At 37.0% G+C, this 26,730-nt stretch overlaps 1 protein-coding gene across 9 annotated transcripts in view; it reads left to right on the top strand.

Annotated features, from left to right (window-relative positions):
- The window catches only part of OPHN1 (oligophrenin 1), a 593,829-nt gene that overhangs the window by 266,650 nt on the left and 300,449 nt on the right, over positions 1-26,730 (top strand). For all 9 annotated transcript variants that reach the window (XR_009350083.1, XM_059158456.1, XM_059158455.1 and 6 more), the window contains exon 6: positions 18,787-18,888. Coding sequence is in view for 8 of the 9 variants with exons in the window: in XM_059158456.1 (XP_059014439.1) it covers positions 18,787-18,888 (102 nt within the window). In the remaining variant the exon portion in view is untranslated. The remainder of the gene's footprint in view (positions 1-18,786; positions 18,889-26,730) is intronic.

Below are 26,730 nucleotides of genomic sequence, written 5' to 3'. Positions count from 1 at the left end.
AGTATATACAATAACAGTCACCTTACAGGCAACACAATGGCAGTAAATTCATATCTCTCAATACATACCCTGAATTTAAATGAGCTAAATGCCCCAATCAAAAGACACAGGGTATCAGAATGGAAAAAACAAAACAAAACACAAATCCCATCAATATGCTGCCCACAAGAAACTCATTTTAGACCCAAGGACACCTCCAGATTTAAAGTGAGGGGTTGGAAAACAATTTACCATGCTAATGGACATCAAAAGAAAGCTGCAGTGACCATCCTTATATCAGGTCAATTAAATTTTAAGGCAAAGTCTATAATAAGAGATGAGGAATGACACTCTGTCATACTCAAAGTGTCTGTCCAACAAGATGATCTAACAGTTTTACATATCTATGCCCCTAACATGTGAGCAGCTAACTACATAAACCAATTAATAAGAAAATCAAAGAAATACATTGACAACAAACAATAATAGTGAGGGATTTTAACAGCTTCCTCACTGATATGGACAGATCATCCAAGCAAAAGATCAACAAGGAAATAAAGGCCTTAAATGACATACTGGACCAGATGAACATCACAGATATATTTAGACCATTCCATATCAAAGGAACAGAATACACATTCTTCTCTAGTGCACATGGAACATTCTCCAGGATAGATCACATTCTGGGTCACAAATCAGGTCTCAGCTGGTACCAAAGTATTGGGATCATTTACTCCTTATTTAAGGACCACTATTCTCTGAATCTAGAACACAATCACAAGACGAAAATTGGAAAGGACCCAAATACATGGAAACTAAAGAGAATCCTATTAAAGAATGAATGAGTCAACTAGGAAATTAAAGAAGAATTAAAAAAAAATCACGGAAACAAATGATAAAACACAGCTGTTCAAAATCTATGGGACACAGTAAATGCAGCCCTAAGAGGAAAATACATAGTGATCCAAGCATTTTTCAAGAAACAAGAAAGGTCTTGAGTACATGACATAACCCTGCACCTAAAGGAACTTGAGAACAAACAAGAAATAAAGTCTAAACCCAGCAGGAGAAGAGAAATAATAAAGATCAGAGCAGAAATCAATGAAATAGAAACAAGCAAAAAAAAAAAAAAAAAAAAAAAAAAAGAAGAAGAAGAAGAAGAAGAAATCAAGAAAACTAGGAGGTGGTTCTTTGAAAGAATTAACAAGATTGATAAACCGCTGGCCAGACTTATCCAACAGAAAAGAGAAAGGACCCAAATAAATAAAATCATGAATGAAAGAGGAGAAATCATAATCAACACCAAAGAAATAAAAATAGTTATAGGAACATGTTATGAGCAAATATACGCCAGCAAATATGACAATCTGGAAGAAATAGATGCATTCCTAGAGACATATAAACTACCAAAACTGAACCAGGAACAAATAGAAAACCTGAACAGTCCCATAAACAGTAAGGAGATGGAAGCAGTCATCAAACATCTCACAACAATGAGGAGCCCAGGGCCAGATGGCTTTCCAAGGGAATTCTACCAAACATTTAAAGAAGAATTAATTCCAATTCTCCTGAATTGTTAAAAAAAAAAATAGAGATACAAGGAAACCTTCCAAACTCATTTTATGAGGCGAACATGTACCTTCAGACAAAGACTCCATCAAAAAAGAGGATTACAGACCAATATTCCTGATGAACACAGATTTGAAAATTCTCACCAAAATACTAGCCAATATGATCCAACAGTACATTAAAAGAAATACTCACCATGACCAAGTGTGATTTATTCCAGGGCTGCAAGGTTGGTTCAACATCCACAAATTGATCAATGTGATACAATATATTAATAAAAGAAAGAACAAGAACGATATGATACTCTTAATAGATGATGGGAAAGCATTTGTCAAAGTACAGCATCCTTTCTTGATCAAAACTCTTCAAAGCGCAGGGATAGAGGGTACATAAGCCAATATTATCAAAGCCATCTATGAAAAACCATCACAAATATCATTCTCAATGGAGAAAAACTGAGAGATTTTCCACTAAGGTCAGGAACATGGCAGGGATGTCCATTATCCCCACTGCTATTCAACATAGTGCTAGAAGTCCTAGCCTCAGCAATCAGACAACAAAAAGAAATTAAAGACATCCAAATCAGCAACAAAGAAATCAAACTCACACTCCTTGCAGATGATATGATTCTTTATGTGGAATACCCAAAAGACTCCACTTCAAAACTGCTAGAACTCATACAAGAATTCAGTACAGTGTCAGGATATAAAATCAATGCACAGAAACCAGTTGCATTTTTTTTTTAAATAAGGATTTTATTTAGTTATTTGACAGAGATTACAAGTAGGTAGAGAGGCAGGCAGAGGTGGGGGGAGGGGAAGTGGGCTCTCTGCTCAGCAGTGAGCCTGCTGAGCAGAGAGCCCCATGTGGGGCTCGATCCCAGGACCCTGGAATCATGAACTGAGCCAAAGGCAGAGGCTTTAACCCACTGAGCCACCCAGGAGCCCCTCAGTTTTTTTTTCTATACATCAAGAGAAAGGCAAATGAAAGAGAAATTAAGGAGTCAATCTCATTTACAAATCCATCCAAAACCACAAGATATCTAGGGATAAACATAACCAAAGAGGCAAAGAATCTGCACTCAGAAAACTATAAAGTACTTATGAAAGAAATTAAGGAAAACACAAAGAAATGGAAAAATGATCCATGTTCACAGATTGGAAGAACAAGTACTATGAAAATGTCTATGCTACCTAAAGCAATCTACAGCTTTAATGTAATCCCTATCAATATACCATCCATTTTATTTCAAGGAAATGGAACAAATAATACTAAAATTATATGGAACCAGAAAAGACCTTGAATAGCCAGAGGAATGTTGAAAAAGAAAGCCATGTTTGTGGCATCACAATTGCAGACTTCAAGCTCTATTAGAAAGCTGTCATCATCATGATAGTATGGCACTGGCACAGAAACTGACACATAGATCAGTGGAACAGAATAGAGAGCCCAGAAATAGATCTTCAACTCTATGGTCAACTAATCTTCAGCAAAGCAGGAAAGAATGTCCAATGGAATAAAGACTGTCTCATCATCAGTCGGTTTTGGGAAAATTGGACAGCCACATGTCAAAAAGTGAAACTGGACCATTTCCTTACACCACACACGAAAATAGACTCAAAATGAATGAAGGACCAAAATGTGAGAAAGGAATCCATCAAAATCCTTGAGGAGAATACATGCAGCAACCTCTACAACCTCAGCCACAGCAACTTCTTCCTAGAAACATCACCAACAGCAAGGGAAACAAGGGCAAAAATGTACTATTGGGACTTCATCAAGGTCAAAAGCTTTTGCACAGTAAAGGAAGCATTCATCAAACCAAAAGACAACCGACAGAATGGGGAAAGATATTTGCAAATGACATATCAGGTAAAGGGCTAGTATCCAAAATCTACAAAGAACTTACCAAACTCAACAACCAAAGAACAAATAATCCAGTTAAGAACTGGGAAGAGGACATGAACAGACATTTCTGCAAAGAAAACATCCCAATGACCCACAGGCACATGAAAAAGTGTTCTGTATCACTTGGCATCAGGGAAATACAAATCAAAACCACAATGATATACTACCTCACACTAGTCACAATGCCTAAAATTAACAAGTCACGAAATGACAGATGCTGGCAAGATGTGGAGAAAGGGGAATGAAAGAAGAAAATGAAAGATGGTATCAGGGGGGAGACAAACCATAAGAGACTCTTCATCTCACACAACAAACTGCGGGTTGCCGGGGGGAGGGGGTAAGGAGAGGGTGGTTGGTTTATGGATACTGGTTATGGACATATGATCTCGGGGTCCTGGGATCGAGTCCTGCATCGGGCTCTCTGCTCAACGGGAAGCCTGCTTCTTCCTTCCCCGCCCACCACGCCTCTCTCTCTCTCTGCCTGTCTTTCTGCCTACTTGTGATCTCTGTGTGTCAAATAAATAAATAAAGTATTTTTTAAAAAAGAAACTCTTAATCTCACACAACAAACTGCGGGTTGCCGGGGGGAGGGGGTAAGGAGAGGGTGGTTGGTTTATGGATACTGGTTATGGACATATGATCTCGGGGTCCTGGGATCGAGTCCTGCATCGGGCTCTCTGCTCAACGGGAAGCCTGCTTCTTCCTTCCCCGCCCACCACGCCTCTCTCTCTCTCTGCCTGTCTTTCTGCCTACTTGTGATCTCTGTGTGTCAAATAAATAAATAAAGTATTTTTTAAAAAAGAAACTCTTAATCTCACAAAACAAACTGAGGGTTGCCGGGGAGAGGGGGTTAGGGAGAGCGTGGTAGTGTTATGGACATTGGGAAGGTATGTGCTATGGTGAGTGCTGTGAAGCGTGTAAACCTGGTGATTCACAGATCTGTACCCCTGGGCCTAATAATACATTATATGTTAATAAAGAATAAAAAAAATTAAAAAGTCTCTTACGGTTAGTCCTACTCCCCAGTCCCATCTTATTTCATTTTTTCCCTCCCTACCCTACATGACCCCCTGCACTGCCTCTCAAATTCCTCATATCAGAGAAATATTATGATAATTGTTTTTCTCTGAAGGACTTACTTCACTTAGCATAATACCCTCTAGTTCCATCCATGTTATTGCAAATGGCAATATATATATATATATATATATATATATATATATATATATATTTCTATTAAAAAACCCTGAAATCTTGCCATTTGCAATAACATGGATGGAACTAGAGGACAGATATATATATATATATATATATATATATATATATATATATATATATCTCACATCCTCTTTATCCATTCATCTGGGACATCTGGGCTCTTTCCGTACTTTGGCTATTGTGGACATTGCTGCTATAAACATTGGAGTGCATGTGCCCCTTCGGATCACTACATTTTTATCTTTTGCATAAGTACCGAGTAGGGGGATTGCTAGGTCGTAAGGTAGCTCTATTTTAAATTTTTGAAGAAACTCTATACTGTTTTCCAGAGTGGCTGCAGCAGCTTACATTCCCACGAACAGTGTAGAAGTGTTCCCCTTTCTCTGCATCCTTGCCAACATCTATCATTTCCCGACTTGTTAATTTTAGCCATTCTGACTGGTGTGAGGGGGTATCTCACTATGGTTTTGATTTGTATTTCCCTGATGCTGAGGGTTGTGGAGCACTATTTCATGTGTCTCTTGTCTATTTGGATGTCTTCTTTGCAGAAATGGCTTTTGATGTCTTCTGCCCATTTCTTGTTTGGATTATTTGTTCTCTGGGTGTTGAGTTTGATAAGTTCTTTATAGCTTTTGGATACTAGCCCTTTACTTGATATGTCATTTGCAAATATCTTCTTCCATTCTGTTGTTTTTCTTCTCTCTTCTGGTTTTGATTACTGCTTCCTTTACTGTGCAAAAGCTTTTGATCTTGATGAAGTGCCAATAGTACATTTTTGCCCTTGCTTCCCTTGGCTTTGGCGATGTTTCTAGGAAGAATTTGCTGTGGCTGAGGTTGTAGAGGTTGCTGCCTGTATTCTCCTCAAGGATTTTGACGGATTCCTGTCTCATATGGGATTTTATTTCTCCAGAAATGGATTCTCTAGTATCTTCCATGCTTTTTTCAAGGCCTTCTAGCACCTAGATAATTGTCATTCTGAACTCTGGGTCTGATATCTTACTAATGTCTGTATAAATTAGGTCCCTAGATGTTGGTACTGTCTCTTGCTCTCTCTCTCTCTCTTTTTTTTTTTTTTTTTGAGGTGAGTTTTTCCACCATGTCATTTTATCCAGATAAGAATAGATGAATGAGAGAGTCAAAATACTCAAATGGTAGCAACAACTCCAGAAAAATATACAGTAACCAAATCAGAAGAGACCCAGAACTGGTGGGAGAAGAAGGAAGAAAAAATATATATATATACATACATATATGCATATATAAAATATATATATGTGTGTGTGTGACACACTGTGATCACAATATATATATCCATGCATATATATGTATATGTATATATATATGGATATTAGATTGGTCAATCGAGCAGAGCCACACACTTGATTTGGGGTCATATTTTGGTCTGTTATTAGAAACTGCCTCCCAAAATTTCAAAGCAAAAAATATATAAATATAAATAAGTGTAAAGGTGAGGAAGGAATGGAATATGACTGTAAAGATGAAAATTAAAAAGATTCTAAAATAGAAATTGAGAAGATAAGTTGTTTGAAAAAGAAAAAGAAAGAAGAGGAATGTATATGATCAGGCTGGAGACTAGAATAATGCCATGCACTAGATTTAGGGTATATTCTGATCTATTTGACGAAAGTGTATCCCAAAATTTCAAAGGAAGGAAAACCGATATGTATCCAAAAAATTAGGTTAAATAAAATGAAGCAATAAAATGTCTATAACAATGAAAATTGAAAAAGAGTTCTAAAAACTTATTGATGAGATAAAGTAGTTAAGAAATGTTAAAATAGGAAAGAGGAATAATTTTTAAAAAATTAGAATAAGAAAAAAATAAAATAAAAATATTTATCTTTGAATGACTAAAGAATTATGGGAAGAAACACATGCATTCTATTTGGTGTATTTCCATAGCTCTGAGATTTTGCAGTTTTCATTGATTGGTGAGCTTGTTCTTCCCTGGATGTTCTTATTGATATTTTGGGGGAGGGGCCTGTTGCAGTGATTCTCAAATGTCTTTGTCTAAGGAAGAATTGCACCACCCTTGCCAAGGGCCAGACTAATCTGCTCAGTTTTGCTCTCAGTATATTTTGTTCCTTGAACACTTTACACACAGCTTTGGAGTACAGAAATGAAGATGGTGGCCTCCCAATATCTGGCCCAGAGGAGCTGAGAGCTCAGGGTCCCAGTCCTCAATGTGTCCTCAGAGATCAGCAGTTATTCACTCCTGTCTCCCTTGTTTCCAGATGCATTCTGTGCTTACTCAGCTTGTGACTGTGCATTTCTGTCTCTGGAACATGGCTCCTTTTGGAGTCTCTGAACCCTGTAGATTCATACTTCATGCTCCCACGCCTTTCCTCTTAGAGGAGGAAGGAGGGGTGTCTTCCCGCCTCTGCCACTTGTGGGGTCCCTGCTCAAAGAGTATTGGTCCAACTGTGCCTCGCATCACAGTTTAAGGCAACCCAGAGCTGAGAACCAACTCTTTGGCTCTGTCTCTGTAGCTGGCTTCCCCATTCTAATACCTGGGAGCTCTGCCACATCCAGACAACCTGGTCTTTTGGAGACCCCGTGGGTCCTGAGATGACTCTGACCCTACAAGGCCTCCACCCCCCAGCTTAACCTCTAGAGGGACGTCCCTTGGTGGAGCAGACTTCTTTGATTTTGTGCTCTGGTGCTCTAGCACTTACTGAGTTTACTCCTTCCCCCCACAGTTTATCTTCCCATATATCACCTTGGATTCACTTCTCTGCACATCCTACCTTCCAGAAAGCGGTCAGTTTTCTATTCTTAGAATCACTTCTTCTCTTCAATATCCTGTTGGGTTTTTAGGTGTTCAGGATGGTTTGATAACTATCTAGCTGAAGTCCTGGGACTCGATGATATTTAGGTGTCCTACTCCTCTACCATCTTGCTCCTCTAGACTAGAAAATTTTCTATGTATAGTTGAGAGGTATGTGTTTACTGCTTTTCTTAGGTGAGATGTTTAACATGTGTCTGTTAGGTATAGATAATTTATGGTATTGTTTGTTTTGTATTTCCTTATTGATCTTCTGTCTATATATTCTATCCATTATTGAAAGTGGGTATTGATGCCTTCATCTTATGTAAAATAACATAATTTTCCTTCATTTTTTTGAGTTATCAATGCGTTTGTTTCAATTTAAATTAAAGTTAGTTAATATACAGTGTAATGTTAGTTTCACATGTATAATTTAGTGATTTAACAATACCATACATCAGCCAGTGCTCATCAGGAGAAGTGCATTTTTTATTTCCGATCACCTACCTTTATTGTATTATTATCAGTTAGGGCCTTTATATTTTTTATTATCTGTTTTATGTATTGGCATGTTCCCATATTGGATGTAGAAATATTTACAAATGTTGCATATTCTTGTTGTGTTTTCTCACTTATGATTCTATAGTGTCCTTCATCTCTTGCTATACTCTGTTTTAAACTCTATCTTGTCCAATATAACTGTTGCTACTCTGGCTTTCTTTTGACATCCATTTGCATGATAGATGTTTCTCCATCCCTCACTTTCATTCTGTTGGTTTCTTTTGGTCTAAAATGAGTCTCTCGATTGGCAGCACATAGATGGGTCTATTTCTTTCTTTCTTTCTTTTTTTTTTTTTTTAAAGATTTTATTTATTTATTTGACAGAGAGAAATCACAAGTAGGCAGAGAGACAGGCAGAGAGAGAGGAGGAAGCAGGCTCTCCGCTGAGCAGAGAGCCCGATGCGGGACTCGATCCCAGGACTCTGAGACCATGACCTGAGCCGAAGGCAGCGGCCTAACCCACTGAGCCACCCAGGCGCCCCGGGTCTATTTCTTTCAATTCATTCTGTCACCTTGTGTCTTTTGTTTGAGCATTTAATCCATTCACATTCAATGTACTTATTGATAGATAAGCATTTATCACCATTTTATTGTTTTTTACTTGTTTATGAAGATTTTCTGTAATCCTATCTTGTCTTTCCTTTAAGGTTTGCTGGTTTTCTTCAGTGACATATTTGGATTTCTTTCTCTTTACTCCTTGCATATTTATTAGTGGATTTTGATATATAGTTAACATTAAATTTATATATAACCTCTTCTGTATATAGTAGTCTATAGTATATTGATGGCTGTTTAAATTTGAACCCATTCTTTTTTTTTTTCCAAAAAATTTATTTATTTATTTATTCATTTGAGAGAGAGTGAGAGGACAAGGAAGTAAAATATGGGGAAAAAAAAGCACAGGATTCCAAGCAGACTCTACACTGATCATGAGGGGTTTGATTCTACAACCCTGAGATCATGACCTGAGTTGAAACCAAGAGCTGGACAATTAACTGAAGCTCCCAGGCACCCCTGAATCCATTCTTTACTCCTTCCCACATTAGGTATGTGTTGTCTTATTTTATATACTTTTATTTTGTGATTTCCTTGACTGATTTTTACTTGCTTTTATGATTTTTATTTGCTTTTGTGATTCCTACCTTTATGCCATCAGTTTGGGCCTCTCCTTTCCACTCAAAGAGTTCTGTTAATATTTCTTGCAGAGCTGATTTAGTGCATGAATTCCAGTTTTCGTTCATCTCAGAAAGGCTTTCTCTCTCCTGTTCTGAAAGATAGCCTTGCCTGATATAGTGTTTTTAGCTTCAGATTTTTCCCATTCAGCACTTTGAATATATCATTCCACTTCCTTCTAGCTTTCAAATTTTCTGCTAAAAAATCAGATGATAGCCTTATAGGGTTTTCCTTGTAACTTACTTCTTTTGTCTTGCTGTTTTTAAAATTTTTTCTTTATCACTATACCTTGTCAATTTAATTACAATTAATCTGTTTTTGTTGATTTTGATGAAGGTTCTCTGTGTCTCCTAGATCTGGGTATCTGTTTCCTTCCCCAGTTTTGGGACGTTTTCAGCTATTATTTCTTCAAATAAATATTCTGCCCTCTTTTCTACATCTTCTTCTGGAACTCCTGTGATACAAATGTTACTATATTCAATAGAGGCACTCGGTTCCTTAAGTCTATTTTCATATTTTTTAAGTCTATTTTCATTTTTTAAAGTCTATTTTCATTTTATATAATTCTTTTTTCTCTCTTTTGTTCAGCTTAATTTCTTTCCATTACTTTGTCTTCTATGTCATCAATTCCTTCCTCAGCTTCTTCCAGCCTTCTGTACCTTCTATCAGTCATGGTTCTCATTTCATTTATTGAGTCATTTAACTCTCCTAGGTTATTTCTTATCCAGGTTTTAAGGGTCTCACTCATGTCTTCCTCTCTTTTCTCAAGTACTGTTATTATTCTTATGAGCTTTAAATTATCAGGCATGTGACTTATATCTGTTTCACTTAGCTCTCTGGCCATGGCCTGTCCTGTCCATTTATTTTGGATAAATTTCTCTGTCTTCTCGTTTTGTCTATGTCTCTGTGCCTGTTTCTCTGTGTTAGGAAAATCAGTTACATCTTCTGTTTTTGAGGTTAATGGCCTTATGAAGAAGAGTTCTTATTTGTGTCTTGCCATGTCATGTCCCCTGTTCCCCAGGTTCTGGCACTTTCAGTACTGTCCCCAGTGTGTGCTGCATGTGTTCTGTTTTGTCCTATCTGATTTATCTTTTAGGTCAGTTGTCTATCAGGGTTCTCTTTGCCTGTTATGGGCAGTGTTTAGTCCTTAGCCTCAGTGTGGTGCATTTTAACAAGATGTGCCCTGTTATGATTGTGAAATGACACCTATCCCACCTGCTTCCAGAACTGAGGCTCTGCAAAACTCTCATATTGAGATATATGGTATGAGCAGGGGTGTGGGCAACTCTTCCCAGGGAGGGTCCCCACCACACTGGGACTGAGTCAAGGATGACTGAAAAGGGTGGTTCCACTAGAGTGTGGGAGATGGAAGACTTGTAAGCATGTGAAGTAGGAAGGGTTGTTTTTTATGCTGGTTTCTGCTTGTGGCCCTGTGTTTATGTGGAGGTGTTGGAGGATAGAATTGTCACTGGCCAGATTCTTTGTTCCCAGAGGTGTCTCTCCTTGAATTCTGTCTCTCTGGGACATGCTCTGAGATGAATGAGTAATCTCCCAACTCTATGCCTCTGGGTCTTCATATTGTTCCTTCCAGGCTGTTCGTCACCAGATTGTTTGCCTGCATTTTCTCCAAGAGCACTGCAGTGCCTTTGGACTCTATCCCAGCGAAACCTGCTTACCTTTAAAACTCCAGGTTTTAACCCTGCTGGTTGTAAGAACTCAAGAAATTGGCCCCTTTTGTTTTCCAAGCCAATTGCTACAGGAATTCATTTTCCTTGTGAACTCCCCTGTATGCTAGTGTGTCTCTCACCCTTCCCTGTGACTGCAGCAGCCATGATCTGTTTCTCTCCCAAAGGACATCTCCATTCTTCCTACCTTCTTTCATGTGGCCTCTATTTTTTGCTGTGGAGTTTATTCTTCCTGTGTTTAGGTCAATTTCTTGGGTATTTAGGGTGGTTTGATAGTTATCTAGTTCTACAGGAAATTAACATTAATGAAATATATATATGAGCTATAAGTAATACTTAGATTGTCATAAAAATATAACTACTGACTATAAATTAAGAAAAATTTCATTAAAAGTATATTGGGTGTATCAGGAAACGGTTTTGGGTTGGGAGCAAAGGAGATGGTGGTGATGAGACTGAGGAAAGAGTTAAATCCTCATCTTTCTTTGGAAGTTAATAGATAATGCACAAAACTTAAAAATTCATAATAGGAATATAAATTTATTTTGAGATATTAAAAATACAGGAGTAAATACTAGGTAATTAGCTTAGAGACAGAAAGAGGTTATTTCTAGAGAAGAGGAAATAGGAAAATGTGATTGGGGATAGCTGCTTGTCTTAGCCTACTGCATGGAACTAGATGATAATTTGAATTTTAAAAAAATAATAAAAGTCTTAAACATGAATGCTTCTTAAGTGATCACATGGGCATTATGAGTGTAATGCTGCAAGCAAATTTTTGGTTCTGTTTTCTCTATTCAGTCTCTCTTTAGTTATAAATTTCTATTAAATAAGAAATTTTGTTAAATTTAAACCTAGCATTTAGAGTTGGTAGTTGACATACAATAAAGAAACTCACTTCCTGCTTGGGAAAGTTGTATTATCAATGTATAGGGTTCCTTTCCTTCTTCATCTGTCTAACAATTGTCTTAATACAATTAGCTTGATGATGGACAGTGACTGTTGATCAGAGCCTCTGCTATATTTGACTTTGGAGTCAAATTATCCCTGAAATGAAAGTTCTTTTTAACCGATATTGGAATGTCCTGGAAATAGTAGGTTGATGTCACTGATTTTTGACATTAGTGGAATTAAATGTAAGTGAACTCTAGAAGAAATAGAAAATCTTAATAGACTTTTAGAAAGAAAAACTCTGGACTAACTGGACCCACTGGGAATTCTACCTAATGTTTAAAGAGTTAACACTTATCTTTTGCAAACCCTTCCAAAAACAGAAGAGGAGGAATTGCCTCCCAACTCATTCTATAAGGCAAATATTATCCTGATACGGAAACAAATGCATAACAAGAAATCAAAACTACATGCTGGTGGGGTGCCTGGGTGGCTCAGTGGGTTAAGCCTCTGCCTTCAGCTCAGGTCATGATCTCAGGGTCCTGGGATTGAGCCCCACATTGGGCTCTCTGCTCTGCAGGGAGCCTGCTTCCCCCTCTCTCTCTGCCTGCTTCTCTGCCTACTCGTGATATCTCTCTGTCAAATACATAAATAAAGTCTTAAAAAAAAAAAACTACATGCTGGTATGTCTCATGAATAGAGTTGTTCCCCCTTATCTATGAGAGATACATTCTAAGACCCCCCCAAATTGATGCCTGAAACCATGGATAGTACCAAGCCATGTATGTATGTATGTATGTATAGATACCAAATTTTTAGTACCAAGCTGTATGTTTGTATATGTATGTATATATGTATATATCTGCATGTGTGTGTGCATATATATATATATAATTTTTCCTATGCATACATACATATTTATAATATATATAATATATATTTATAAAGTTATAAGTTTTATATAGTTATAAAGTTTATAAGTTATGTACAGTAAGAGATTAACAATAATAGCTAAAATTAAAATAGAACAATACTATAATGAAAGTAGTAAGAATGTGCTTTCTCTTTCTCTCTAAATACTGTTTGTACTCTATTTACCCTTCTTTACCCTTATTTTGATAATGTGACATGATAAAATTCCTGTGTGATCAGATGGAGTGACATGAATGACATAAGCACTGTGACATATTTTTAGGCTATTTTTGACTTTCTGATGTTAAATCAGAAAGAGGATGTTCTTCTTGTAGACTTTGATGGACTTCAGTAACTGAAATGTGGAAATCAAAATTGTGGATACCGGTGTACTACTGTATAGCTGTAAAAGTTCTCAGCAAAATACAGGCCAACCAAATCCAGCAGCATATAAAAATAAGTGTATACCATAACCAAGTGAAATCTGTCCCTTGAATGCATGGTTGGTTTAACATCCAACAAAAATCAATCAATACTGTATAGCATATTAATGGGTTATAGGACAAAAGTACATGAACATCTCAGCACAAAGAAGTCTTTTGACAAAATCCAGCACCCTATTATGATAAAAATATTTTACAAACTAGGAATAGATGGGAGCTTTCTCAACCTGATAATTTGAGAAATATAAAAACCCATTACTAATACCATATACATAATAGTGAAAGACTATAATCTTTCCCTCTAATATCAAGAAATCAAGAGTGTCCACTCTTGGCACTTCTATTTACCATTGTACTGGGGGTTCTACCCAGGATAAATAGCCAAGATTGGAAAGGAAGAAGTAAAACTGTCTCTATTTGCTGATTACCTCATCTTATATATAGAATCCTGTTACACACACACACACACACCCCATTGGAATTAGTTCATGAAGGTTGCAGGAACAAAATCAATATACAAAAATAAATTGTGTTTCTATACACTATTAGTAAATGATCTGAAAATTAAATTTAAAAATTCCCACTTGCAGTAACATCAAAATATTAAAGTACTTACAGATAAATTTTAAAAAATGCAAGTCTTATAAATTGAAAAATACAAAACATTAATGGTATAAATTAACTAAGACAAATAAATAGAAAGATAAATAGAAACACATCTTGTGTTCATGAGTCAGACTTCATATTGCTAAGATAGGATAGTCACAGAATTGATCTACAGATTCGGTGTCATCTTTACTAAAATTCCAGCTGACCATTTTTCATAGCTTGATAAGGTAACCCTAAAATCCAAACAGAAGACTAGATAGAAAAAGACATATTGAAAAAAAGAGTCACAGTCTTTAATTTCAGAACTTGCTACAAAGCTATAGTAATCAAGGCAGTGTGGTGCTGACATGAAGATAGATATATAGATTAATAGAATAGAACTGAGAGTCCAGAAATAAACCTATATATTTAAGGCTAATTGATATTTTCTGAGAATGCCAATACAAATAAATAGGGAATGAATAGTCTTTAGAAGAAATGGTTCTGAGACTACTCACTCTCCATATGCAAAAGAATGAAGTTAGAGCCCTAAAATCACACTGTGTTCAAAAATTAAAACCAAGACACATAGATCAATGGAACAGAATAGAGAACCCAGAAATAGACCCTCAACTCTATGGTCAACTAATTTTCGACAAAGCAGGAAAGAATGTCCAATGGAAAAAAGCCTCTTCAATAAATGGTGCTGGGAAAATTGGACAGCCACATGCAGAAAAGTGAAATTGGACCATTTCCTTACACCACACATGAATATAGACTCAAAATGGATGAAGGACCTCAATGTGCAAAAGGAATCCATCAAAATCCTTGAGGAGAACACAAGCAGCAACCTCTTCGACCTCAGCCGCAGCAACATCTTCCTAGGAACATCGCCAAAGGCAAGGAAGCAAGGGCAAAAATGAACTATTGGGATTTCATCAAGATCAAAAGCTTTTGCACAGCAAAGGAAACAGTTAACAAAATCAAAAGACAACTGACAGACTGGGAGAAGATATTTGCAAACGACATATCAGATAAAGGACTAGTGTCCAAAATCTATAAAGAACTTAGCAAACTCAACACCCAAAGAACAAAGAATCCAATCAAGAAATGGGCAGAGGACATGAACAGACATTTCTGCAAAGAAGACATCCAGATGGCCAAAAGACACATGAAAAAGTGCTCCATATCACTCGGCATCAGGGAAATACAAATCAAAACCACAATGAGATATCACCTCACACCAGTCAGAATGGCTAAAATCAACAAGTCAGGAAATGACAGATGCTGGCGAGGATGTGGAGAAAGGGGAACCATCCTACACTGTTGGCGGGAATGTAAACTGGTGCAGCCTCTCTGGAAAACAGCATGGAGGTTCCTCAAAATGTTGAAAATAGAACTGCCCTATGACCCAGAAATTGCACTACTGGTTATTTACCCTAAAGATACAAACGTAGTGATCCAAAGGGGCACGTGCACCCGAATGTTTATAGCAGCAATGTCCACAATAGCCAAACTATGGAAAGAACCTAGATGTCCATCAACAGATGAATGTATCAAGACGATGTGGTATATATACACAATGGAATACTATGCAGCCATCAAAAGAAATGAAATCTTGCCATTTGCGACAACATGGATGGAACTAGAGCGTATCATGCTTAGTGAAATAAGTCAAGCAGAGAAAGACAACTATCATATGATCTCCCTGATATGAGGAAGTTGTGATGCAACATGGGGGCTTAAGTGGGTAGGAGAAGAATCAATGAAACAAGATGGAATTGGGAGGGAGACAAACCATAAGTGACTCTTAATCTCACAAAACAAACTGAGGGTTGCTGGGGGGAGGGTGGTTGGGAGAAGGGGGTGGGATTATGGACATTGGGGAGGGTATGTGCTTTGGTGAGTGCTGTGAAGTGTGTAAACCTGGTGATTCACAGACCTGTACCCCTGGGGATAAAATATATGTTTATAAAAAATAAAAAATTCAAAAAAAATAAATAAAATATATAAAAAAAATTAAAACCAAAAAATATAAAGTTCTTGGAAGAAAATATAGCTATAAATCTTCATGACCTTTAATCAGGCAGCGTTTTCTGAGATATAACACCAAAAACACAAGAAATTGAAGAAAATAGGCTGATTGGACTTCACAAAATTAAACATGTTCATGCTTCAAAGGACACTACCAATAAAGTACCAAAACAACCCAAAGAATGGGAGAAAATACACCACAGGTGGCATCCAGAGTTATGTAATAAATTCTTGTAACTTGAAAATATAAAGATACAAAGCAAATTTGCAAATGGGGAAAATAATTAAACATTTCTTCGAAGAGTATACATATGTGTGTATGTATACAGGTATACACAAAGGGTCGATAAACACATGAAAAGACATCATTAGACATTTTGAAGTCAAACTACAATAAATGCAAGTTAACACCCACTAGGTTATTTGTAACCAAAAAGGCACATAAGAGTTGGTGAGGATGTGCAGAAATTGGAACTCTCATTCATTGCTGTTAACAATGTAAAATGATACACCTGCTTTGGAAAACCATTTGGCCATTTTTTAGATAGTCAAACACAGAGTTGCCATATCACTCAGCAGTTCCACTATTTATGTATATATGCCCAAAAGAATTGAAAACATGACCACAGAAAATCTTGTACATGAATGTTCACAGCAGCGTTATTCATAATTGCTGAGGAAATGGAAATAACCCAAATGTTCATCAGCTGATAAATTTATAAGGAATACATGGTATATCCATATAATCAAATATTATTCAGTCATAAAAAAGAATGAAGTACTGATACTTGGATGAATCTTGAAAACATGCTAAGTATAAGACGACGCATACATGGTCACATACTGTATGGCTAGAATTATATGAAATCTCTATAATACACAAATCCATAGAGACAAAAATTAAAGTGTGGCTTCTTGAGGTGAGTTTTGGGAGAAGGGAGGAAATGACTGCTAATAGGTATAGGGTTTATCTTAGGTGATGGAAATATTCTGGAATTAGACAGCAGTGATGGTTGCACAACTTTGTAAATACACTAAAAACTCCTGAATTATTCACTTTAAAAGGATGAATTTTATGATATGTGAATTAAATTTCATAGTTTTTATTTTAAAAAAGGAATTGGAGGAGGAAATGACCAACAGAACTTTATCTGTTCTTAGAAAAGTCACAGACATTTTCTGGCCCTAATGCTATCTTCAAGGAATTGCTACTTTGAAAAATTCACCAGCTATAAGAACAGCTTATTTTACCAATGTTTTGTGTGAAAATTTCTATCTCATGTGTTTTGGTATGAGTTTGTGCTAGGGCTATAGACCTGCTTCAGTTTTATTCACAAAGTTTCTTGGTTATTTACAGGCCTCCTGAGTGTAATTCCTTGTATGGTCATCTGGGCTCTATTTGACTATGTGGAAGAAATTAAATAGATCTGTATATTATGTCACCTTGGGCGAGTTAGTTCACTTTTTTAGAACCTTAAGTTCCTTTACAACATCTATTTCTCAGGGTTTTGAAGACTAAGTGAAATAATGGATTAGAAGTACCTACTTCACTGCCTGACCTGATGTGGGCCTCAATTAATGATAGCTTCCTCTCAACTTCTTTATCTTTGGTAAAAAGCACTTTCTTTCCAGGTCAGAGGTCACTGATTTCTGTCCTGGCTTTCTGCCTGGGATCAGATTGCCTCTAGATATAAATCATGGAGGATGTATTTTGTTTTTTGTTTTTTGTTTTCTTTCTTCGTTTTGGCTGTGTGTCTCTTGCAGTAACTGGCACACTGTAGGCGCTCAGTGAATTTGGATTTACTATGATACAGCAGTCTTTTTACATGAATTTCCCAGCATGGTGTTGAGAGGATTGCAGAGTGTCAGCATTACTGTGTAACAGATGAACATTTTTAATGCTCCTCTGGGGCTGTGTGACTTTTGGTTGTGCTGAGGCAGAGAACTTAATTAAATTTCATACTTAATGAGAGTGATGACTGAGTTCTCCATCTTCCATAAAGCTTTTTGACTCTTGCTCTCTAGCTACACTTCCCAGGATTGTTTCCTCATTTTTTATATCATCTTTTAATAGGCAGTAGCAAAAACTTAAACAGTGTGAAAGAACTCATCATTTATAGAGGCGGTCCAAGGTTCCTATTGCCTTGGAAATGTTTTACTTAGTATTAGTCTGTCTAAATGCATTGTATCTTACTTTTATTTTTTTTTAATTTTTTTAAAAGATTTTATTTATTTATTTGTCAGAGAGAGAGCGAGCGCGAGTGAACACGGGCAGACAGAGTGGCAGGCAGAGTCAGAGGGAGAAGCAGGCTCCCTGCGGAGCAAGGAGCCCGATGTGGGACTCATGCCATGACGCCGGGATCATGACCTGAGCCGAAGGCAGCTGCTTAACCAACTGAGCCACCCAGGCGTCCCTGTATCTTACTTTTAAAGGCATATATTTAGTTTATCACTATGTTCCTTCTTTCTCCTTTGAAAAAAATGAATGAGTAGTTAATGCATGTGAAAAAAAAAAAACAAAAATATTGGGAAGAAGAAAAAGTAACAAGTGTACATGCCCATCTTAAGTGTCATTTTCTGAGCAGCAGCTCCCAGAGCTTTCAGCTCTACTAATAGGAATTGCCAGTTGTGTAGGTGGAATGGTTCAGGGTTATATTTGAGGAAACTGAAACTGCTGAGACCAATGCAAATGCAAATTCTCTCTTTCTTTGTTCTTTCCAGAGGCTAGAGAGATTGGAAAGCTGACACATGAAACCTGACAATGCATTCTTTATTCTCAGTTCTGAGTGGAGTGAATTAAAAACTGTAGATATCTTTTTTTAAGGATTTTATTTATTTGACACAGAGAGAGATCTCATGTAGGCAGAAAGAGAAGGGAAACAGGCTCTCTGCTGAGCAGCCCTGCCGATGCAGGGCTCGATCCCAGGACCTGAGATCATGACCTGACTTCAAAGGCAGAGGCTTAACCCACTGAGCCACACAGGTGCCCCCCAAAATAGATAGATATCTTAATGTGTGCTTTCTCTCTCACATCTAGGAACGGAAAAAAAAATTTGAAAAGGATGGTGAGCGGTTTTATTCCTTGCTGGATCGGCACTTACATCTATCATCCAAAAAGAAAGAATCTCAGTTACAAGAGGTATGTTCAAAAAGCTTGTTCCCACCTTCCTTTGCTGGCTGTGCCTTGGTAACATTGGGATCTTCCTATTAAAAAGTTTTCCTCCTGCCCTGCCTCAGCAGGGTTCCATTATAATATTAGTGCTTACAGTTAAAACTTTTGCCTGGGACTCAGGAGACTTGAGTTCTCAAAGCAGCTCCTCCAGTAACTTACCATGTGACATTCTTGTTATTGTTTGTTTTTTGGACCTTAGAATAAATAATTTAATACATAGTGTTTATGAAAGGAATAAAATGCAAGTATGAGAAAATAAAATTTCACCATACAACACTCTTACAATACTATTGACTATATTCCTTATGCTATGCCTTTTATTCCTGTGACTTAGTCACTCCATAACTAGAAGTCTGTATTTTTCACTCCCCCTCACACATTTTGTCCACCCCCTTTCCTTTGGCAACCATCAGTTTTTTTCTCTGTATTTATAGGTCTCATTCTGCTTTTTGTTTGTTTATTCATTTGTATTGCTTCTTAAATTCCACATATCAGTAAAATTATGATTATGAATCTTTCCAGTTTGGCTTATTTCACTTAACATAATACCTTCTAGAGCCATCCATATTTTCACAAACAGCAAGATCTCATCATTTTCTACATCTTCCCTATCCATTCATCTATCAATGAATATTTAGTTTTTTCCCATATCTTAGCTACTGTAAATGCTGCAATAAAGATAGGGGTGCATATACCTTTTTGAATTAGTGTTTTTATCTTCTTTGTATAAATATCCAGTAGTAAAATTTCTGGATCATATCGTAATGCTAATTTTTAATTTTTTGAGGAGCCCCCATACTGTTTTCCACAGTGGCTGCCCCAGTTTGCATTCCTACCAACAGTACTTAAGGGTTCCTTTTTCTTCACATCTTCCCTGACACTTGTTATTTCTTGTCTTTCATGGTGTGACTACAGAACATTTTTTCCTTGGCCTCATGTTCCTGTCAAAGGAGGAGTGGTACTCAGTGATATCCAAAGTTCCTTTCAGTTCTATGTTTCTGATTCCAGTATCTACATGAGGATAAAGTAAAACTAAGGCTGTATTTGAAAGATCAGGAGCAAATCTACATTTTTCCTGAGATATTCCAACATTAGCTTTTTTTAAAAATTGGCTTTCAGTGACTTCAATTCAATTAAGCCACCATTCCAAGTGTGTGCTGGGTGCAACAGGACTACAAAGACAATGAGACATACTTCTTATCCTTCTGCAGCTTCTAATTGGACTGCTAAAATAAGAATACACATGATAGGGGCACCTGGGTGGCTCAGTGGGTTAAAGCCTCTGCCTTCAGCTCAGGTCATGATCCTGGGGTCCTGGGATCGAGCCCCACATCGGGCTCTCTGCTCAGCAGGGAGCCTGCTTCCCCCTCTCTCTCTGCCTGCCTCTCTGCCTACTTGTGATCTCTGTCTGTTAAATAAATAAATAAATAATCTTTTTTTTTTTTTTTTTTTAAAAAAGAATACACGTGATACTTTAACAAGTAGAATTTTTACGGACTGTAACAAAAATGTGCATGCGGTGTCCTTGTAGAGGTGGGAAGGTGTTGAAAGATAAAAAATACTTACATTTGGATGTGGTACCATAGTGGTGCCCATTCAACAAAAGGTAAAGTCTTTGACAGAAATGGAGAAATGGACCTCTCACATGGAGGGAAGTGGTCCCAAGAATAGAAAACATGGAGTATGTTTGGGATATGGTTTGACCAGAATTTTTATTGCTATTGGAGAGTAGTGAGAGACAAGATAGGATCAGGCAAGTTGAGGTCATATTATAGAGTAATAGGCTCAGGAGTTTGTATTGAATTATTTTCGCCCTGGGAGGATCATTGAGAGCTTTTGGTAGTACAAGCAATATGAGTAGAATTCTCTTTTAAGAATCTTAAACTGTCTGAGGTTGTAAGATGAATTAGATCTGAGAGAGAGTGGAAGCAAGAAAACCAGGTCAGCAAACCATTGCTGTGATCTAGAGGAGAGAGCCTAAGTCACACGAGTGGCACTGGAGAAGGAAGGGAAGGAATTAACTGATTAAAACTGTTTTCAGTGGTAGCGTGCCTGGGTGGCTCAGTCAAACACTGGACTTTGATTTCAGCTCACATCATGGTCTTAGGGTCATGGGATTGAGCTCTGTACTGGGCAAGGAGCTTGTTTCAGAATTTCTCTCTTCCTCTCCCTCTGCTCCTCTCCCCATGTGAGTTCTCTTTCTCTCTCTCTTTCTAAAATAAATAAAACATTAAAAAATAAAACTTTTAATGGATAGATCTATGTGTTGAATAATAGGTCCAGTAAAAGTTGGAGATATTTTAGATTCAAGTATAAAAGGAGACACTCAATTGAGTAAAGTCTTTGACATGGCTATGAAAGTTCTTAGAAATTATCTTGTCCAAGGTTATACAGATTGTGATAAAGCTGAAGTTTATCTCCTGATATGTGCTTTGGTGACTCTCCATTAATTATATCATGTCAGGAGCCTCAGTGGTGAATAGAGTTAGTATTGAAAAGGTGAAGGACTACTTTTCTTCTATAAAGTGGAATAGTCTGAGGTCTTCTGTCATTTTCCTTCTGCAGTTTTTTGTTTTCTTCCTTTTGCATCTATTCTTGATTAGGTTCCTAAGCAGAAAGGAGTTAACATAATAGGCCTAAGTCTACTATGATTAGAAAAATCTGACTACAAGATTAGCTCTTGGCTTGTATCTGGGAACTTGGCTTGTGAACAGTTTCTTACACAGGATATAAAATTTTCCCTAAATGGTTAGAGTGACTCACTGTGCCTAGACTGCCTATACAAACAATGTGGTTTATGTTGAACATCTTATTTTCTTCTGGGAGTCTGGAATTTTGGTATATGCTTAGCAGTGGGTGCCTCTGTACAACCCCCAACAAATACCTAGGGCACTGAGTCTAAAGAGCTTCCACAGTAGACAAAATTTCACATGTGTTGTTATAACTTGCTGCTGGAGACATTAATTGTGTCCTGTGTGACTGTTTTAAGGGAGAACCCTTGGAAGCTTTCACCTAGCTTCCTCTAGACTTCATCCCATATATTTTTTCCTTTGGTGATTTTGCTCTATATTCTTTCATTAAAGTAAATATTAGCCATGAGTATGACTCTTAGCTGAGTCCTTTGAGTCCCTCTAGAGAATTACCAAAGGTGGGGATTTGTAACCCTGGACACAGTCCAAACTTTATTCTTTTTGAGGATTTTGCAATGAAAGCTTTCTGGAATGTCCTAGAAGTTTCGTGTTTTATGTAGATGTTCCTGGTGACTTTCCTAAAGAGCAAGAATGTAGCCTTTGTACTTCTTCAACTAAAAATAATCTGGACCCAGTGTCACTTTTTTTTAAAAAAATAAGAAACTTTATTTTTAGAGCAGTTTTAGGTTTACAGAAAAATTGAACATAAGTACAGAGTTCCTATATATCCCTAATTCCCAGCATGCAGTTTCCTCTACTAGTAACATTTGTATTAGTGAGATATATTGAAAAAATTGGTGAGCCAATGTATTGTATATTCTGTGGGTTTTGACAAATATATAATGACATGAATTCACCATTATACTATCATGTAGAATAGCGTCACTGCCAGCAAAATCTGAGAGCACCACCTATTCATTCCTTCATAATCCTTCCCCAACCTGCAGACCCATAGAAACTATTGGTCTTTTTATGGTCTCCATATTTTTGCCTTTTCAAGAATATTTTATTGTTGAAATTATACAGCATGTAGCATTTTCAGATTGGCTTCTTTCATCTGGCACTATGCATTTAAGTTTCTTCTGTGTCGTTTCATGACTTAATAGCTCACTTATTTTTAGTGCTGAATAATATTACATTGTGTGGATTTACCATGGCTTTTTTTAAAAAAGATTTTATTTATTTATTTGACAGAGATCACAAGTAGGCAGAGAGGCAGGCAGAGAGAGAGAGAGAGAGAGAGAGAGAGAGAGAGAAGAGGAAGCAGGCTCCCTGCTGAGCAGAGAGCCCGATGTGGGGCTCAATCCCAGGACCCTGGGAACATGACCTGAGCTGAAGGCAGAGGCTTAACCCACGGAGCCACCCAGGTGCCCCTGCCATGGCTTTTTTTTTTCAATCTTTTCACCTATTGAAGGATATCTTGGCTTTCTCTCAACTTTGTCAATTTTTTTTAAAGATTGTTATTTGAAAGCGAGAGAGCACATATGAGAGAGAGTACAAATGGGAGTGGGGTAAAGGGAGAGGGAGAAGCAGGAGCCCCACTGAGCAGGGAGCCTGAATCAGGGCTTCATTCCTGGACCCTGGAATCAGGACTTGAGCTGAAGGCAGATGCTTAAGTGACTGAGCCACCCAGGTGTCCCTCAGATTTGTCAGTTATTAATGATGCTGCTATCAACATTTGTGAAGAGGTTTTTATGTACATAATTTTTCAAATAATTTTGGAAATTTTCCAAAACCACAATTGCTGAATTGCACGGTAAGAGTAAATTTAGTTTTGTAAGAAGCTGTTGAAATTTCTTTCAAGTGACTGCCATTTTTTATTTCTATCATCAATGAGTGAGAGTTCTTGTTGCTCTTGTTCTCTTTGCCAGCATTTGGTGTTTGTGTTTTGGAATTTAGTCATTCTAATAGGTCTGCACTGTTACCTCTTTGCGATTATAATTTTCATTTCCTGGGCAATTTTCTTGGGTCCCTTCCCTCTTCAGGAGCTTTGTACTATTGCTTGACCCTATTTCTCAATACACTTTGCTTTGCTGCCCACCAAAAAAAAATCATTTCCCTAATGACATGATGCTGAACATTTTTCATATGCTTTTTTTGCCATGTATAGATCTCTTGGTGAAGTGTCTATTCAAATATTTTACCCTTTTTAATTGGACTGCTTTCTTACTATTGCATTTCAAGAGCTGGATGTCTATTTTATTTTTATTTCTATTTTTTATTTTCATGTGTGAGGGTGGAGGGGGCAGAGAGGCAAAGGAAAAGAGAGAAACAGACTCCCCACTGAGTGGGAAGCCCAATATGGGACTTGATCCCAGGACCCTAGGATCATGACATTAGCTGAAGGCAGTTGATTAACTGACTGAGCCACCCAGGTGGCTTTTCTTAAAAGACATTTATTTTTATTTTTTAATTTTAATAAATTTTTAATTTCCTTTTTTTTAAAACAATATCCTACTACTGTCCACCTGTCACTGCCCCCCACCCCCCACCCCACCCCTAGGAGTAAAAATAAAATTTTAACATGGGTTTTTGTTTAAAGTTTTTACTTAAATTCTAGTTAGTTAACATATATTGTAATACTGGTTTCAGGGGTAGAATTTAGTGGTTCTTCACACACACATACACACACATATATATACACATACCCGCACATACAAATGTGGTATATATATATATACATATATATGTATATATGTATATATATATATATATATATATACACACACAGACCACATTTCTTCATACATTCATCAATTGATGGGCATGTGGGCTTTTTAATAATTCAGCTATTGTTGATATTATTACTTGTTTGCCTATTTTATATATCAGACCTTTATGAGATGAGTGTTTTGCAAAGATATTCTTCCAGTCTATGGCTTGTCTTTCATTCTCTTAACTGAGTGTTTCACAAAGTGGACATAGTTTTTCTTATTTTTAATGAAATCCAACTTATCAGTTTTTTCTTTTGTGTATTATGCTTTTGATATTATATCTAAAAAATTGTCACCAGAATAGTAGAATGACCCTAAACTTGTCTCATCCCTTGAACACATCTAGCTAGTTATCAAATTATTCTGAGCACCCAAGAAGTCAATTGGAATTCTGAGAGAACAAATCTTCAAGTACAAGTAGAAAAGTAACCAGTTTTTTAGAAGGTAGGAAGTATGGAAGTTCACCTGGAGGAGACATAGCTGTGGATGTGGCAGCACGGAGGAAGCGTGATTACAGAGCCTACCAAAAATTATTAGAAGCAATGGAGTGCAAAATGGTTGTGAACTTCTAAGTTCACTACCATGGAGGACATGCTTGGATTAAAGATATTCAGGTGGTGAAAGGCATCCCAGTTAGCATGGAAGATGTCAGGCTTTCACTATGTGCAGACATGATACTCTATGTAGAAAACCCAAAGGACTGTCAAAAGATTGCCAGAATGCATAAATGACCTGGTAATTCCACAAGATGTAAAATCAAGTGCAGAAATCTGTTGCATTTTTATACACCAATAACAAAGCAGCAAGAAAAAGAAGTCAAGGAACCAATTTAATTTGTAATTGTACCAAAAACAATAAGATCCCTAGTATAAATCTATCTAAAGAAGTAAAAGATCTATAGTCTCAGTCAAAATACTACAAAATATAACCCCATCAAAATATTACCATCATTTTCACCAGAGCTAGAACCAACAATCCTAAAATTTGTATGCAACCACAAAAGACCCACAATAGCCAAAGCAATTCTGAAACACAAAAACAAAAGTGGAGACATCACAATTCTGGATTTCAAGCTATATTATAAAGTTGTAGTCATCAAGAAAGTATACTATCGGCATAAAATCAGACACATTATCAATGGTACAGAATAGAGAATCCAGAAATAAACCCAGATTTCTGTGGTCACCTAGTCTTTGACAGAGCAGGAAAGTCTATCCAGTGTAAAAAAAACAAAGTCTCTTAAATAAGTTGTGTTGGGAAAACTGGACAGCAAGATGCAAAAAAATGAATGTGGACCACTTTCTTATAGGATATAATAAAAAAATTCAAAATGGTTGAAAGACCTACAACGTGAAGAGTTTTAATCAGGAAAAGATGCTGTATTTCGTCATGTGGTTTTTCTTTTTTCTTTTTCTAAATTTTTATTAACATATAATGTATTATTACCTCAGGAGTACAGTTCTGTAAATCGCCAGGTTTACACATTTCACAGCACTCACCATAGCACATACTGTCCCCAATGTCCATAACCCAGCCACCCTCTCCCTACTTCCCTACCCCTGGCAATCCTCAGGTTGTTTTGTGAGATTAAGAGTCTCTTATGGTTTGTTTCCCTCCCAATCACATCTGTTTCATTTATTCTTTTCCTACCCCCCAGATCCCCCATGTAGCCTCTCAAATTCCTCATATCAGGGAGAACATATGATAACATTTTCCATTTTTTTATGTCTTTCTCAGTTTCTTTAGTGAGTACTTTATAGTTTTCTGAGTACAGATTCTTTGCCTCTTTGGTGAGGTTTATTCCTAGGTATCTTATGGTTCTGGGTGCAATTGTAAGTGGGATTGACTCCTTAATTTCTATTTCTTCTTTCTATTGGTGTAGAGAAATGCAACTGATTTCTGAGCATTGATTTTATATCCTGACACTTTACTGAATTCCTGTATGAGTGCAGGAAGTTTTGGAGTGGAGTCTTTTGGGTTTTCCACATAAAGTATCATTTGCACAGGTTGGGAGTTTTCCACATAAAGTATCATTTGCAAAGATTGAGAATTTGACTTCTTCTTTGCTGATTTGGATGCCTTTAATTTCTTTCTGTTGTTATTGTCTGATTGCTGACGCTAGTATTTCTAGTACTATGTTGAATAGCAGTGGTGATAATGGAAATCCCTGCCATGTTCCTGACCTTAGCAGAAAAGCTCTCAGTTTTTCTCCATTGAGAATGATATTTGCAGTGGGTTTTTCATAGACGGCTTTGGTGATATTCAGCTACGTAGCCTCGATCCCTACACTTTGCAGAATTTAATCAGGAAAGGATGCTGTACTTTGTCAAATATTTCTTTCAGCATCTATTTAGAGTATCATATGGTTCTTGTTCTTTCTTTTATTTTTTTTAATTTATTTTATT

This window comes from Mustela lutreola, chromosome X (genome assembly GCF_030435805.1).
Source record: "Mustela lutreola isolate mMusLut2 chromosome X, mMusLut2.pri, whole genome shotgun sequence".
Taxonomy (NCBI): Eukaryota; Metazoa; Chordata; class Mammalia; order Carnivora; family Mustelidae; genus Mustela; species Mustela lutreola.
Note: the sequence above shows the minus strand (reverse complement) of the source record. Positions and strands in the feature narration are given on the sequence as shown.